The sequence below is a fragment of the Musca domestica genome, unplaced genomic scaffold, assembly GCF_030504385.1.
Source record: "Musca domestica strain aabys unplaced genomic scaffold, Musca_domestica.polishedcontigs.V.1.1 26, whole genome shotgun sequence".
Taxonomy (NCBI): Eukaryota; Metazoa; Arthropoda; class Insecta; order Diptera; family Muscidae; genus Musca; species Musca domestica.
Window position 1 is genome coordinate 5,108,951 of NW_026712283.1, and position 16,219 is coordinate 5,125,169.

Here is a 16,219-nt window from a genome sequence, read left to right on the forward strand (position 1 = left end):
CAGTTTTTTATCTCACCCTGTAATGTGACATCCATGGATTTGTATTAATCTATAAGTGCATCTTCACTCTTTCTCCAATATCTTAAATTCGGTGCGGCCATAACCCAATGAAATCGCCATCATCATTTACGAGATTGAAATAATCGATTTTCAAATTTGTGTTTATTAGTCAAATAACTATTCCGAAAAATATTTCAATACTTTTTAGATTTGTACATAGTTTTTTGAATATTAAAATGACCACTTAAACACCAATACTAGTCTCTTTCACTACGAAGTCTCACCATACATCTTTCTACGCTTTTCTTTTTCCCACTCGATGGGATGATATTTTCTTCGATGCAGTGATATACTTCCACTGCGATAGAATGTTGCAGGGCACCATTGACAAGTGAAGAGGGCGGTTCCGGTATGTCGGGCCATGTGGTACTAGAAAATATAAGTAAGTTTTTTTTTTTAATAAAATTTTAGCTTTTATCTATCTTTCCCCTACCGTGTAAATATCTTTTGTCTTAAATTTCTTATCGCACACCATACACTGGAACTTATATACCGTGGAATGGACCAAAGAATGTGATTTTAATGCTCTTAGGTTAGGACAAACTCTTGGACACATATCACATTTATATTCACGATTTCCCCCCGGCGGATGTTTCAGATCTCTATGGTATTTCAGAGTTACCTGGCTTGTCACCAGCAAGCCACAGTCTTCACAGCGCACCGGATTTGGATTGTGTCGTAATTTGTGCTGTTGATATGCGAAAAGTGTTGGCAGTGTTTGGCCACAGATTTCACATACCCGCGAGAAATGTTTTAAATGGACATGCTTGCGATGGTATTGAAGGGTTCTTTGGCATGTATATCTGGAATTCAAAATTAACAGACCATGATTAGCATTTTACAAAATAATTACTTTTTTCCACATACAATTTACCACAATCTTCACAGGGTAGGCTCTTAGCCGGCTGAGGCGAATGCATTTTTCGTTGATGCCTTTGTAACATGTAATTCCTTGGAAATTTCTTATCACACAAATTACAAGCAAACTTTCCATCTTCATGAAGTTCCTTGTGTATGCGAAGATAGCTTCTGGCCGTAAATTGTTTTCCACAATGGTTGCATTTGAAATAGTCCGGATTTAAATGATATTGTATGTGATCTACTAGGTATTTACGAAATTGGAATTTTGTATCACAGCATATAACATGGCCACGTTCCTTATGAACCTGGCGACAATGTTTTATATAAAGTTTAAAGGTTTCGAATGGCTGGTCACATTTTTGACAGGCAATTTTAAAATGTTTCTTTAAGAAATCATCATATTCTTCTTTAGGCAATTCTTCACGTTCACCAATAGTTTCATTAGCGTACTGGGAAGATTCGTCGTTATCATCACAAGTTTCTTCGTCCTCGAAATGGTCTTCAATATCTTCATTTTCTATAATTTGATTTTCATCCAATTGTTCTTCTTCGTATTCAAAGCTTTTATTATCCTGCCTATCGACATTCTCCTCGTCCTCTTTGTAATTCGCATCTCTACGTTTGTTACCGCGACTCGAATTTTCCATGCTGATTGTTTCTTCTTCAGAATTATAATCTATATTTTCATTCTCCGATATACAATCACCATCGCCCCGGTTACTGTACTCATCTACATCCTTTGTTGGCTCCTCTACATCATCTTCAAGCATATACTCTTCCTTAACATTCCCCTCTAAGGGATCATTTTCCAAAATTAAATGATGTGATTGAAGATGTTTCTGGACTTCCTGTATTTTTGTATAGAGCTCGTGAAAGGCATGTAATACATCCCAGCAATATAGACAGACGGAGGAATTATCTGGAATGTGTTGCTAGCGTAGAGAAGACATTTAAAATATTTTTTTATTCTTCAAAAATATGTACACAACTTACCATATAGCACAAGTGTTTATCTATTATCTCTCTTACGTTTTTATCCTTCCATTCAGGAGACTGAGCTTTTATGCACATGGTGTCGTCTTCTATCGATTCACAACACAATATGCACTTGGGAACCTTAAAAAACAAATTACATTCTGAAGGATAATGCTTTGATGAACAAGTTACCTGCTTAGAAATACTTTTCTTTTTAAGATTTAATTTTCTATTCAAATGCGTTTTCGAAAGATTTACATTTTCATTGGCTTTGGCAGAATATTTCTTCTCCACAAATTTGTTGTGATTTCTTTCTTTGGGCTCTTCCGAGAGAATTCTTTTCAAACTGAAGTTATTCAATTGCTTACTGTGTGCAGGACCCGGTGATGACAGCTCAATGGAATATTTTGTTGTAACAACAGCACCAGCTGAATCCTTATCAGATATTTCATCATCGCTAAAGTCCTCTTCTATAAATTCTATTACTATGGAATAAAATATTGATGACCATAAGAATTTTAACTTTTATTTAACAACAAACACTTTACATACACATATCTTGTGATTCTTCCCGAATATCTGTATGGGATCTTGACAGGAACAACTCTAGTTTAGTAAAAACTCTTAGATTTTTTCGAATTTTTTTCCAGAGGTAGGTATTTTTACGCTGATCCCGGGAAACTATTTTTTTCTTGGGGGACGGACCCGGGACCCCAGATTTTTGACCCGAAAGTCCGGGATCAAGACCCCGCCTGGACCCGGATCCACTTACCCGATATAGACAATATGGGTATCGATTGAAAGCTTATGGAAATACCTATCCAACAAGTGGTCACATGAAGGGGTAAATTGTCATGGTTCGGAAGTTATAGTCAAATTATCGATTTTTTGGACCCGAATTTTTTATGAAACCCCCAAAAAGTCAAAAAAGGGCCTATTATGGGGGTCAACAAAATTGCTTCCAAATTATAGCTGACATTCTTACCTTTCCAAAATGCTACAATTTGTGCTAATACCTTTTTCGGTTCCAGAGATATGGGTCTTTCCATCCGCATAAACCGATTCTAACCAGTTCATTAAAATGATGTTTTTAATAAAAAAAGTGTTTATTTCGCGTAGCAGTCGTCGGAATAACAAAAGTTTTCTAAATTTGGCACTTTTTGTAAATAGCCGGCCTTCGGCCGGGGCTTGAGATTTTCTCCTCTTGGTATGTCCTACACCGGATAACGCGAACCAAAGTTTCCTAATTTGGATACCTTTTGTAAGTAGCCGGCCTTCGGCCGGGGCTTGAGATTTTCTCCTCTGGGTATGTCCCACACCGGCTAACGCGAACCAAAGTTTTCTAAATTGGATACCTTTTGTAAGTAGCCGGCCTTCGGCCGGGGCTTGTGATTTTCTCCTCTGGGTATGTCCCACACCGGCTAACGCGAACCAAAGTTTTCTAAATTGGATACCTTTTGTAAGTAGCCGGCCTTCGGCCGGGGCTTGAGATTTTCTCCTCTGGGTATGTCCTAAACCGGCTAACGCGAACCAAAGTTTTCTAAGTTTGACACTTTTTGTATATAGCCGGCCTTCGGCCGGGGCTTGAGATTTTCTCCTCTGGGTATGTCCCACACGGGCTAACGCGAACCAAAGTTTTCTAAATTTGACACTTTTTGTAAATAGCCGGCCTTCGGCCGGGGCTTGAGATTTTCTCCTCTGGGTATGTCCCACACCGGCTAACGCGAACCAAAGTTTTCTAAATTGGATACCTTTTGTAAGTAGCCGGCCTTCGGCCGGGGCTTGAGATTTTCTCCTCTGGGTATGTCCTAAACCGGCTAACGCGAACCAAAGTTTTCTAAGTTTGACACTTTTTGTATATAGCCGGCCTTCGGCCGGGGCTTGAGATTTTCTCCTCTGGGTATGTCCCACACGGGCTAACGCGAACCAAAGTTTTCTAAATTTGACACTTTTTGTAAATAGCCGGCCTTCGGCCGGGGCTTGAGATTTTCTCCTCTGGGTATGTCCCACACCGGCTAACGCGAACCAAAGTTTTCTAAATTGGATACCTTTTGTAAGTAGCCGGCCTTCGGCCGGGGCTTGAGATTTTCTCCTTTGGGTATGTCCTACACCGGCTAACGCGAACCAAAGATTTTTGAATTTCATTCTTACGCAAAATATACCTTTTTTTATTGTTATGCGGATGGAAAGACCCATATCTCTGGACTCAGTAAAGGTATTAGCACAAATTGAACCTTTTTGGAAAGGTAGAAGTGTCAGCTATAATTTGGCATCAATTTTGTTGTCCCCCATAATGGACCTTTTTTTGACTTTTTGGGGGTTTTATAAAAAATCCGGGTCCAAAAAATCGATAATTTGACTATAACTTCCGAACCGTAACATCTTACCCCATCATGTGACCACTTGTTGGATAGGTATTTTCATAAGCTTTCCAAAGATACCCATATTGTCTATATCGGGTAAGTGGATCCGGATCTAGTCGGGGTCTTGATCCCGGACTTTCGGGTCAAAAATCTGGGGTCCCGGGTCCGTCCCCCAAGAAAAAAATAGTTTCCCTGGATCATGGTTAAAATACCTACCACTGAAAAAATTTTCGAAAAAATTGAAGAGTTTTTACTAAACTAGAGTTAAGCCCAAACGACTTTGATGTTCTTTAAAGGTAAGCAGCATAAAGATGTAAGAAACGGATCACTTTACATATGTCTGTTGATAAATCATATTTGTCTACCTTTACATCAAGTCAAAAACAAAAGTATCTTTTGCGTAAGCCAGATATTCCTTGTTGCACTGAAGCATATAAGTATGACTTTCCTTTCGAAAGCTTTGTTAAACATTCAAAATAAAAAAACTAATAAAAATAATACCGGCTAATTACATTATTCAATGTTTATGTTTTTATTGCCATGCTGCTTTTTCTTCCAGTAATTCATTCACTATCGATTGACTTCCCCGTTTTAGGGATCTTTAGATACAACTTTTGCTTTGGCGAAAAAGACTGTTTACTTGAAATAAAAAATGGGCATTTTTTACTTGATGAATTTACCCCTCAAAAAGTGCCCACCTTAGGGTCCGATTATATATTAGTTGTGTCCCAAAACTAAACGTTTCTATTACTAAGGACACTCTTGCTCAAAAATTCGTTCCCGTACTTCAAAAAGTTGCAAAATTGTCACTTCATATTAAACTATTTTTACGTTCTCTTTCGGCGAGTAAGAGCGGAAAACTGCAAAACATCGAATATGACATTTCAATTACAGCAAAAATACTATTCATACTTTGTTTTTATACACATTTAAGGATTTTGTGAAATAAACTGCTATAGAATTGCATTTTCCCTATTTACTTCGAAGTCAAACTACCTTTTTGAAGTGCGATTCTCGTATTCATTTTTTGAGTTACCTACAAATAATAGGAATAACATTAAAATGCTTATAATTTGTGTAGTTAACGAAAATTTTCGGCTAATTAGCGACAAAAATAAAGTAGACGCTAAGCCCTGCCGATAGCATTATTTTGCGTCGTAATTTTACTGATATTTGTCGGTAACTCAACAAATGAGCTAAAACATCCAACTACTGGTTGTGTCATGCTCTCATATATTGAAGCCTTTGGGACACACTGAGAAATAGGCCAAAATAAATTTTCGAGATAATGGATAAGCAAGGAGAATTTTCTCTCAAGAAGCTCACAAAAGGTGTGTCTGGTTACTTTTCCTCCAGGAATTGTCTAGTAACATCTTTCTGAGAGAGTAAGGTAGTTTTATTCTCTGTTGCAGTAAACAGGCGGTATTCCTGCAGAAGCTTGCAGCTAATCAGCTGATTTGTCAAATCAAACCAATTTGTCCCCCATTAAAAGAATAAAAAGAAAGGAAGCACCTCCAATTTCACAAGTTTTATAAATGAAACGGTAATTAGCAATAAAAGAAAATATGAGCAATGAAACAAAGATAGATTTTAGGTGTTCCCCGGAATCCTTGAAACGTGTTGCTAATGGCGATTGTTTAAAAACGTTGGAAATAGTCTTTTATTCTCTTGTTATATATTAATATTTATGTTTTTCACATTTTGCAAAGTAGTGCTCAAAAAGCTATTAGTCTTGCTCATTCCCATGGTAGAAAAATACAGGTAGATGCATCAACGTTTGGGAACATTGATATGTCAAAAAACTTTAAATGTGTTTTCAAATATAAGTAGATTCTTAAATGTTTTTTATACGACGTTATTCGGAGGTCATTATAATTAGCGTTTTTCAACAATTTTTACAAATTTAAAAAATTTTTTATTCAACATTTTCAATTCCATAATTGTTTTGACAGTTCATTGTCCCAGTAGCTGTGTCGATGCGTCTACCTATATTCTTCTACCATGCTCATTCCAAAAAAAAAAATTTTCAAATTGAAAGCACAAAAACAAATAAACAAACAATAGAAAACATCTGATTGAATGCCAATGAATGAGCAGAAGAAGAGTTGCAAGTGATTGCAAGAAGAATTTTAGCCAGCAAGTATTTGCAAACTCTCACTGAAAGAACTGTCAAAATTTCTCTCTTCGACCGGACTTTTGGGTTAACAGACGACTTCCAGTAACAATTTGTAACAATTGTTACAAATTTTATGGTAACCAGACACTCCTAAAATTTCGTATTAAACACTTTAGCGTCTGTTATAAGACCATAGTTGAAAATTTTCTTGAAAGCTTTAAATCATGGTTGAATTAAGAAGTATAAGTCATGCAATCATATGTTTACAATTTTTTAAATTTATTCATTTGACAACATCTCATTGTCAAAATATTTATTTATAAATCCATTGTACATACACAGAGATGGAAACCTGCTTTCTGTGCAGTAACATTTGACAAGGTAAATTAAAGAAAATGCAAAGATAGGAATGCCTATTTGAAATTATGTTACCTTCTCAACTTTACCGTGCTTTAAATTTAGAAAAAATATAATATATAAAGTTGAGTTTACAATCAAAATAACGCCAATGACTGCACAAAGGTTTTACCATAAATATTTCTAAGGTTTTTCCATAAGTATTTCTAATCAGTTCTATGTATATGAATTAAACCACAAAACAATCCATCAGTGGACCTAAGCTATTGCATCAAAATGTCTATATACACATGGCATTGCATTGGAGAAGGAGAATTTTTGCAAATGTTATGATTAATAGATAAAATAATCAAAAAAAAAAAAAAAAAAAAAAAAAAAATACAAATAAAAATTGAGAAGTGCGAGAAGTGTTTTGTTAAGACAATTGTTTTATTGTTAGGAGCTTGAGAAGCAAGCTGACGGCTTAAGGTGAGAATACATAACATACTTTTTTGATACGCTTAAGTCATCGGCTGGCTTCTTGGGAAGAAATTAAAGCAACGTAAGGCCAAAATAGAACTAAGTCAACTTAAAACTCCTTTGTTCCTCTACGATGAAGATTGCCGTTCTTTCACCTTTAAGCCAATTTAAAAAGCTTTCTATGGGTTGAGCGTCAGTGCAACATAGTCTTCGTTGCCTAAAAGTTTCTCATCTTTGGTAATTTCATATTTAGCGAATCGTCGTACATTAAGTTCTCTTAATAAAGCCAAAATGCAGAACAAGAATGCTTCTAGGCCATTCAGTAATTTTTTTAAGAGTTTACAACAAGAGCGGATCATGAAGAGTTTTGCGGAGTAGCATAAATTGTTGCCTTTTTCATGTTCCTGGAAGAAATACGGATCGAGATATTTATTAAATACATCGTCTGATCCTGGAGTTTTTTTTTTTATTTCAAGCTTTGCGTAATTCCACCACAGTAAACCGTGGTGTGTTTTGTCTTCAAATAAGTGGCATTGTGAACTTCTTCTCATAGAGACATCCAGGCTTTTTTCTTTGACTCTTTCATAGTTGCCCTATGTTACGTCTTTCTTGTCTATATGTTTTCCTCGCTTCATTGTCATCATTTTTCTTGTTGCCAGTCTTTTGGTTTTGTGGCGATATGTTCGTTCCACTAGTAGTCTTCTTTTTGAATTTGAGTGAGCACATTACTAGGGTTGCTTACTGTAGTGTTCACGTCTTGCAGATGTTTTTTTTTTTCATAGCTACTTTTAGATCCAATAATCGATTCTTACATCTTTCAAGGCACATATGTTATGCCTTATTGTCATCATAAATTATTGGTGGTCGCTTAATGTTTCTTCTTTTAAAGTTATGAATGATAACTGTTGATTTCACAGTATCTTCAGCGGTTGGTGATGCATATTTAATGGAGATAGCAGTACCCTCCATCTAGCCTACAAAATACCAAATGTAGTTTCTATGGTCCTTCAGGCTCTGGATAGCCTCATATTGAATTTTTCCCTATCTGCAGGATGAAATGTCCCTGGATAAGGACGCACGAGGTTTCCCGAAGTGGAAAGGCATCGTCATCTAATATTGGAATTCCTTAATATTCCCCCGTCACTCCAATATCAACCATACTGAATCTGTAGTTGATTGAGAATATACCTTTAAATGAAGTTTGTGGGTAATGTATGGAAATTGTAAAGAAATATTGTACATGCCTTTGTAATTGAAATATGGATTTATTTTCCGTCGATAGCGCCGATGCAATGACCAAATTTCCACTGCTTTTCACAGTCTTGTGCATTACTTAGCCAAGTTTTTTTTCCACAATTTCCCAGATGTTTCTTTTATAATTCTTCGGACTGTTGACGCTCCCATTTAAAACGTTATACACAAATATTTAACACTTTCACCATATGCCAGTTATCTGAAAATATATATATGTGTGAAGGTTATCATATACCGAAACGCATCACAGTGAAATATCAGTTTGGTAGAACGACCTGCCAAATTGCAAATAATTTCAAGTGTAATAATATACTTACGTTAAAAACAATCTACACTATACAGATATAATAGGTCCAGGTGAATTTGTATATAAATCCGCTTCCATCGTTATATAAAAATTGTCAAACATGGCGGGACTTATTCGTACCATTGTGTGGAACTCTTCCCGGTCAATGCTATGCAGCTTTCAAAAAAATAAATAAAGAGCAAATACACTTACTCAAAATCGTCTGTTTCTTATTTGCGGTAGATCTTCCAAAATATCTATTAAATCTTTGAGAACCTTCACATAAAATAACATTTGTTCGTAATCCATTTTTCAAATAAAAACAGTAATATGCCGGCCTACTTAGAGTTTTATGTGCGTTACAAAAAATTTAAGGACTTTACGAAGTCTGCCACTCAGGATGTTTATGTCCCCTCATCTTTATCGACTGATAGCAGCAGTGTTGTACACATGCACTGATGCTTTGCCCTGTTTATCTTGGCTCTAATTCTTTGATTCACATTTTCTGTATTGTTCGCTGATAAGAACTATCTCAATATGTCTCATGCTTTCGACTAATATCCGTTAGTACTACACCTCCTGAATATTGAGCTTCTGTCGTTTCCTTAACAGAATCCGTAGTTTTTTGGGCTAAAACCTGTTTCGGACTCGACATGTTAGTATTCCCAGATTATTTTAGTGCATTTGAGACTTTTTTAGCTGTGTGTTCTGAAACTTCAACTAAAGCTTGTTTTGTTCCGCCATAAAAATTTCATATATTACGTATTTTAATTCATTCACAATTAGTTTCATATGTTATTTCCGATATGCATGCAATAATCTTATTGTCATCCGTTGTTTCCTGTAAATCCTGAAAGTCCAGGAGCAATTTGAACAGAGCAATCAAGTTTATTAACAGCACTTTCAAGGGTTTTAGTGGGTCCATCCTCTTTTCCCATCCCGATGTTCAAGTTTCTTTCGTTTTAGGGTTTTTCTTCTACCGACTCCAATTTCTTACGGTTTTATAGAGTTTCTCTTTTTCTGAGAATATCTGCATAACTAAAATCTTCGGACCATGTGAAAAGAATACAGGAAGATGCATCAACGCTTGAGAACATTGATATGTCAAAATTAAAAACAAAAAAGATTTTTAAAAATATGCAAGTTTTCTTATACGACAACAATCGGAGGTTGTTATAATATGCATTTTTCAACAATTTTTTACAAATTTGAAAATTTTTTCATTAAAAAATTTCAATTTCAAAATTGGTTTAACAGTTCATTGTCCCATCAGCTGTGTCAGTGCGACTACCTGCATTTTTCTACCATTCTCCGGACCTTAGTGGTCCAAAATTTAACTGAGTCAACCTAAACATTTTGTTGCTGTACCATGGGTACAACCATGGTACAATGAAGAGAAGGTAGGTCAACTTTGAAAAAATTGCAAGTATAGAGGTCTACCTGTTTGGCTTGTAATGTCAGAATTACTATCAAAACAATAAAAAATCAAACAACTTGTTGCATTTATTTTGAATAAATAATTTCAAACCGCGAAAAATGAATGAAAGGTCAAAATTTCTTTTCAAAATCATGTTCTATATATCTCTTATGGTTTATTTCGCGACAAAAACTGTAGATTTTGTCGAGGTATACTTTGCAATAAGCATTTTGAAAACACCCAAATTTGAATATTTCCTGAACAATTTTTTACTATTGAAAAAATACACACACATAAACAAATGAAGTTGACATATTAAGCCCGAAAAATAAAAAAAATTGAAATCATATGGTTGTTCTGCCCTACCTTGAATTCATTGTACCATGGGTACAACTAGAGAAGAGCGAATTGTCGTATCGCGAAACTTAGATGCCAAATTCTCTTTAAACCTTAATCCATATCACAGACTCAGAAACTTAGAATATTAAGCGATTTTGATAAGAACGCATAAAATCGTTCTGGATTGATTCATCCCATACAACGTAATCAAACGTTAAATTGATTAAAATGTGCTGGTACACATTATCTATATTTGTACTTGTTGAAAAAAAATATATTTTTGTTGACAGGTATAAAAAACATTGACATTATTAGGAAGATGGTGTTTCCCCACGGGAAAATACATAATTATATTACGAAGGGAATTTTTTGTGTTCGAGGAACAAATACACACACGCACACATATTTGGAATACGTGCTTAAAAATACAGTAGTAAAAAATGAAATCCCCCAAAGTTTGCCGCCAACCATCCAGACATGTTGCCATTTATATATAAAAGATGTATTCAAACAATAAACGAAATCAATTTCAAAGTAGAAAACATACGCTAAAGGAGAAAATGAAATTTTTGTGGGTTTTCGTTGCTTTAGTTGTTTGTATACAACTGAATTACGTTTGTTCACATCCTGATGCCGAATTTGGTGATCAACAAAATACCTTGGACTTGGAATTAGTATCGGGATATAATAATGCCATGACCGCAACCGGAGAATTGTATCGTCAAAAGCGTTTAACTTGCAGCATTGGAGGCTTTGCTTGTTCCGCACATTGCCGTTTGAGGGGACGAAATGGTGGTTATTGTAGCCGAGGCATTTGCAGATGCAAATAAACCAAATCTTAAATTTTAGTGTAATTTTTAAAGAAGTAAATAATTTTATTTTCAAATACCAAAATAAAGTTGTTAATATTTAATAAAAGTAAATGATTTTTTTTTCTTAAGTTAAGTCAGTTAAGAAAAATGTTAAGGATTCCAAAGGACCTATCAGACGAAATGTGTTGTACATTTGGGTTACTATTATTTTATCCAGTGAAAATGTCAAAATTGCCATGTTCTTTTTTAATTTTCACTGATTACATTGTATATAGTATTGTGGTGAAAAAATAAAAAAATTTCCATCTAAGTGAACTATGTTGCCAGAAAGTAGGGAAAAATCCTTCAACTATTCGTATCAAGCTAATTTATCACAAAATTCCACTTGATTTGTAATTTACTGACGTTAATATTAAAAAAATAATAATAATAAATGGCAAGACAACGAGGACATACCACTGTTGAAGTGAGAAATTTAGTAATTAAACATTACAAAACATTACATAAATCGCTAAGTGAGATATCTGAGATTGTTAATAGAAGCCGATCTACAGTTCAATACATCATCATAAGTCAAAAACGGCAAATAATAAAATATTTACCAACATTTTCAATTCCATAATTGTTTTGACAGTTCATTGTCCGAGTAGCTGTGTCGATGCGTCTACCTATATTCTTCTACCATGCTCATTCCAAAAAAAAATTTTTCAAATTGAAAGCACAAAAACAAATAAACAAACAATAGAAAACATCTGATTGAATGCCAATGAATGAGCAGAAGAAGAGTTGCAAGTGATTGCAAGAAGAATTTTAGCCAGCAAGTATTTGCAAACTCTCACTGAAAGAACTGTCAAAATTTCTCTCTTCGACCGGACTTTTGGGTTAACAGACGACTTCCAGTAACAATTTGTAACAATTGTTACAAATTTTATGGTAACCAGACACTCCTAAAATTTCGTATTAAACACTTTAGCGTCTGTTATAAGACCATAGTTGAAAATTTTCTTGAAAGCTTTAAATCATGGTTGAATTAAGAAGTATAAGTCATGCAATCATATGTTTACAATTTTTTAAATTTATTCATTTGACAACATCTCATTGTCAAAATATTTATTTATAAATCCATTGTACATACACAGAGATGGAAACCTGCTTTCTGTGCAGTAACATTTGACAAGGTAAATTAAAGAAAATGCAAAGATAGGAATGCCTATTTGAAATTATGTTACCTTCTCAACTTTACCGTGCTTTAAATTTAGAAAAAATATAATATATAAAGTTGAGTTTACAATCAAAATAACGCCAATGACTGCACAAAGGTTTTACCATAAATATTTCTAAGGTTTTTCCATAAGTATTTCTAATCAGTTCTATGTATATGAATTAAACCACAAAACAATCCATCAGTGGACCTAAGCTATTGCATCAAAATGTCTATATACACATGGCATTGCATTGGAGAAGGAGAATTTTTGCAAATGTTATGATTAATAGATAAAATAATCAAAAAAAAAAAAAAAAAAAAAAATACAAATAAAAATTGAGAAGTGCGAGAAGTGTTTTGTTAAAACACTTGTTTTATTGTTAGGAGCTTGAGAAGCAAGCTGACGGCTTAAGGTGAGAATACATAACATACTTTTTTGATACGCTTAAGTCATCGGCTGGCTTCTTGGGAAGAAATTAAAGCAGCGTAAGGCCAAAATAGAACTAAGTCAACTTAAAACTCCTTTGTTCCTCTACGATGAAGATTGCCGTTCTTTCACCTTTAAGCCAATTTAAAAAGCTTTCTATGGGTTGAGCGTCAGTGCAACATAGTCTTCGTTGCCTAAAAGTTTCTCATCTTTGGTAATTTCATATTTAGCGAATCGTCGTACATTAAGTTCTCTTAATAAAGCCAAAATGCAGAACAAGAATGCTTCTAGGCCATTCAGTAATTTTTTTAAGAGTTTACAACAAGAGCGGATCATGAAGAGTTTTGCGGAGTAGCATAAATTGTTGCCTTTTTCATGTTCCTGGAAAAAATACGGATCGAGATATTTATTAAATACATCGTCTGATCCTGGAGTTTTTTTTTTATTTCAAGCTTTGCGTAATTCCACCACAGTAAACCGTGGTGTGTTTTGTCTTCAAATAAGTGGCATTGTGAACTTCTTCTCATAGAGACATCCAGGCTTTTTTCTTTGACTCTTTCATAGTTGCCCTATGTTACGTCTTTCTTGTCTATATGTTTTCCTCGCTTCATTGTCATCCTTTTCCTTGTTGCCAGTCTTTTGGTTTTGTGGCGATATGTTCGTTCCACTAGTAGTCTTCTTTTTGAATTTGAGTGAGCACATTACTAGGGTTGCTTACTGTAGTGTTCACGTCTTGCAGATGTTTTTTTTTTCATAGCTACTTTTAGATCCAATAATCGATTCTTACATCTTTCAAGGCACATATGTTATGCCTTATTGTCATCATAAATTATTGGTGGTCGCTTAATGTTTCTTCTTTTAAAGTTATGAATGATAACTGTTGATTTCACAGTATCTTCAGCGGTTGGGGATGCATATTTAATGGAGATAGCAGTACCCTCCATCTAGCCTACAAAATACCAAATGTAGTTTCTATGGTCCTTCTGGCTCTGGATAGCCTCATATTGAATTTTTCCCTATCTGCAGGATGAAATGTTCCTGGATAAGGACGCATGAGGTTTCCCGAAGTGGAAAGGCATCGTCATCTAATATTGGAATTCCTTAATATTCCCCCGTCACTCCAATATCATCCATACTGAATCTGTAGTTGGTATCATAAACGGCCATCAATACGATTGAGAATATACCTTTAAAAGAAGTTTGTGTCTAATGTATGGAAATTATAAAGGAATATTGTACACGCCTTTGTAATTGAAATATGGATTTATTTTCCGTCGATAGCGCCGATGCAATGACCAAATTTCCACTGCTTTTCAAAATCTTGTGCATTACTTAGCCACGTTTTTTTTCCACAATTTCCCAGTTGTTTATTTTATAATTCTTCGGACTGTTGACGCTCCCATTTTAAACGTCATACACAAATATTTAACACTTTCACCATGTGCCAGTTATCTGAAAATATATATATGTGTGAAGGTTATCATATACCGAAACGTATCACAGTGAAATATCAGTTTGGTAGAATGTCCTGCCAAATTGCAAATAATTTCAAGTGTATTAATATACTTACGTTAAAAACAATCTACACTATACAGATATAATAGCTCCAGGTGAATTTGTATATAAATTATATAAAAATTGTAGTACATGGCGGGACTTATTCGTACCATTGTGTGGATCTCTTCCCGGTCAATGCTATGCAGCTTTTCAAAAAAAAAAAAAAAAATAAGGTGCAAACACACTTACTCAAAATCGTCGGTTTCTTATTTGCGGTAGATCTTCCAAAATATCCATTAAATCTTTGAGAACCTTTTGTCTTTCCCTTAACAGAATCGGTATACGTGACATTTCTGTACACAACTGAATCATCGTTTGGGATAAATCCTGTTTCGGACTCGACATGTTAGTATTTCCCGATTGGTTTTAGTGCATTTTGTGACTTTTTAGCTGCGTGTCCTGGAACTTGACTAAAGCTTGTTTTGTGTCGCCATAAAATTTTCATATATAACATACCTGAATCCCCTCGCAATTAGTTTCACAAGATGTTTGCAATAGGCTTGCAAAAATTTTGTTGTCCTACGTTGTTTCCTCTAAATCCCGAATGTACAGGAGGAATTTCGACAGCACATTCAAGTTTTTAGTGTGTCCATCCTCTTTTCCCATCCCCATGTTCAAATTTCTTTCGTTTTAGAGTTTATCTTCTACCGACTCCAATTTCTTCTGGTTTTATAGAGGTTATCTTTTTCTGAGAATATCTGTATAACTAAAATCTTTGGACCATGTGAGAAGAATGCAGGAAGATGCATCAACGCTTGAGAACATTGAAATGTCAAAATTTTAAAAATGATTTTTCAAAAAAAAAAAATTTTTCATTCAAAATTTTCAATTTCAAAATTGGTTTAACAATTCATTGTCCCATCAGCTATGTCAGTGCGACTACATGCATTCTTTTATCATTCTCCGGACCTTAGTGGTCCAAAATTTAACTCAGTTAACCTAAACATTTTGTTGTTGTATCATGGGTACAACTAGCAAAAGAGCGAATTGTCGTATCGCGAAACTTAGATGCCAAATTCTCTTTAAACCTTAATCCATATCACAGACTCAGAAACTTAGAATATTAAGCGATTTTGATAAGAACGCATAAAATCGTTCTGGATTGATTCATCCCATACAACGTAATCAAACGTTAAATTGATTAAAATGTGCTGGTACACATTATCTATATTTGTACTTGTTGAAAAAAAATATATTTTTGTTGACAGGTATAAAAAACATTGACATTATTAGGAAGATGGTGTTTCCCCACGGGAAAATACATAATTATATTACGAAGGGAATTTTTTGTGTTCGAGGAACAAATACACACACGCACACATATTTGGAATACGTGCTTAAAAATACAGTAGTAAAAAATGAAATCCCCCAAAGTTTGCCGCCAACCATCCAGACATGTTGCCATTTATATATAAAAGATGTATTCAAACAATAAACGAAATCAATTTCAAAGTAGAAAACATACGCTAAAGGAGAAAATGAAATTTTTGTGGGTTTTCGTTGCTTTAGTTGTTTGTATACAACTGAATTACGTTTGTTCACATCCTGATGCCGAATTTGGTGATCAACAAAATACCTTGGACTTGGAATTAGTATCGGGATATAATAATGCCATGACCGCAACCGGAGAATTGTATCGTCAAAAGCGTTTAACTTGCAGCATTGGAGGCTTTGCTTGTTCCGCACATTGCCGTTTGAGGGGACGAAATGGTGGTTATTGTAGCCGAGGCAT

The 16,219-nt window shown here is 34.7% G+C and overlaps 1 protein-coding gene and 1 long non-coding RNA gene across 3 annotated transcripts; both read right to left on the reverse strand.

The window, feature by feature from the left end:
* Positions 1-143: 143 nt before the first annotated feature.
* Positions 144-4,838, reverse strand: LOC101898555 (transcription factor grauzone). 2 transcript variants are annotated; one of them, XM_059123880.1, is made up of 7 exons: positions 4,625-4,838; positions 2,449-2,486; positions 2,089-2,381; positions 1,915-2,037; positions 928-1,853; positions 494-863; positions 144-429 (listed from the first exon to the last, which is right to left on the reverse strand). In XM_059123880.1, exons 2-7 carry the CDS (start codon positions 2,450-2,452, stop codon positions 271-273), a joined length of 1,875 nt encoding a protein of 624 aa, XP_058979863.1. In that variant the 5' UTR covers positions 2,453-2,486; positions 4,625-4,838; the 3' UTR covers positions 144-270. The 2 variants fall into 2 exon arrangements, with proteins under 2 accessions (XP_058979863.1, XP_011293767.1); XM_011295465.2 differs by having other exon boundaries at positions 2,449-2,502; positions 4,476-4,838.
* Positions 4,839-13,580: 8,742 nt separating this feature from the next.
* LOC131803050 (uncharacterized) lies at positions 13,581-15,958 on the reverse strand. Its single transcript, XR_009342460.1, has 2 exons — positions 14,944-15,958; positions 13,581-14,892 (listed from the first exon to the last, which is right to left on the reverse strand). It is a non-coding gene; the product is annotated as an uncharacterized LOC131803050 (long non-coding RNA).
* Between the last annotated feature and the right edge of the window lie 261 nt (positions 15,959-16,219).

What these genes read in the sequence shown, in the direction of transcription:
- LOC101898555 (XM_059123880.1), bottom strand. An exon ending in AGAAAAGTATTTCTAAGCAG is followed by an intron (nt 2,038 to 2,088) that starts GTAACTTGTTCA and finishes TTGTTTTTTAAG; the next exon opens with GTTCCCAAGTGCATATTGTG. An exon ending in AGACAAAAGATATTTACACG is followed by an intron (nt 430 to 493) that starts GTAGGGGAAAGA and finishes TATATTTTCTAG; the next exon opens with TACCACATGGCCCGACATAC.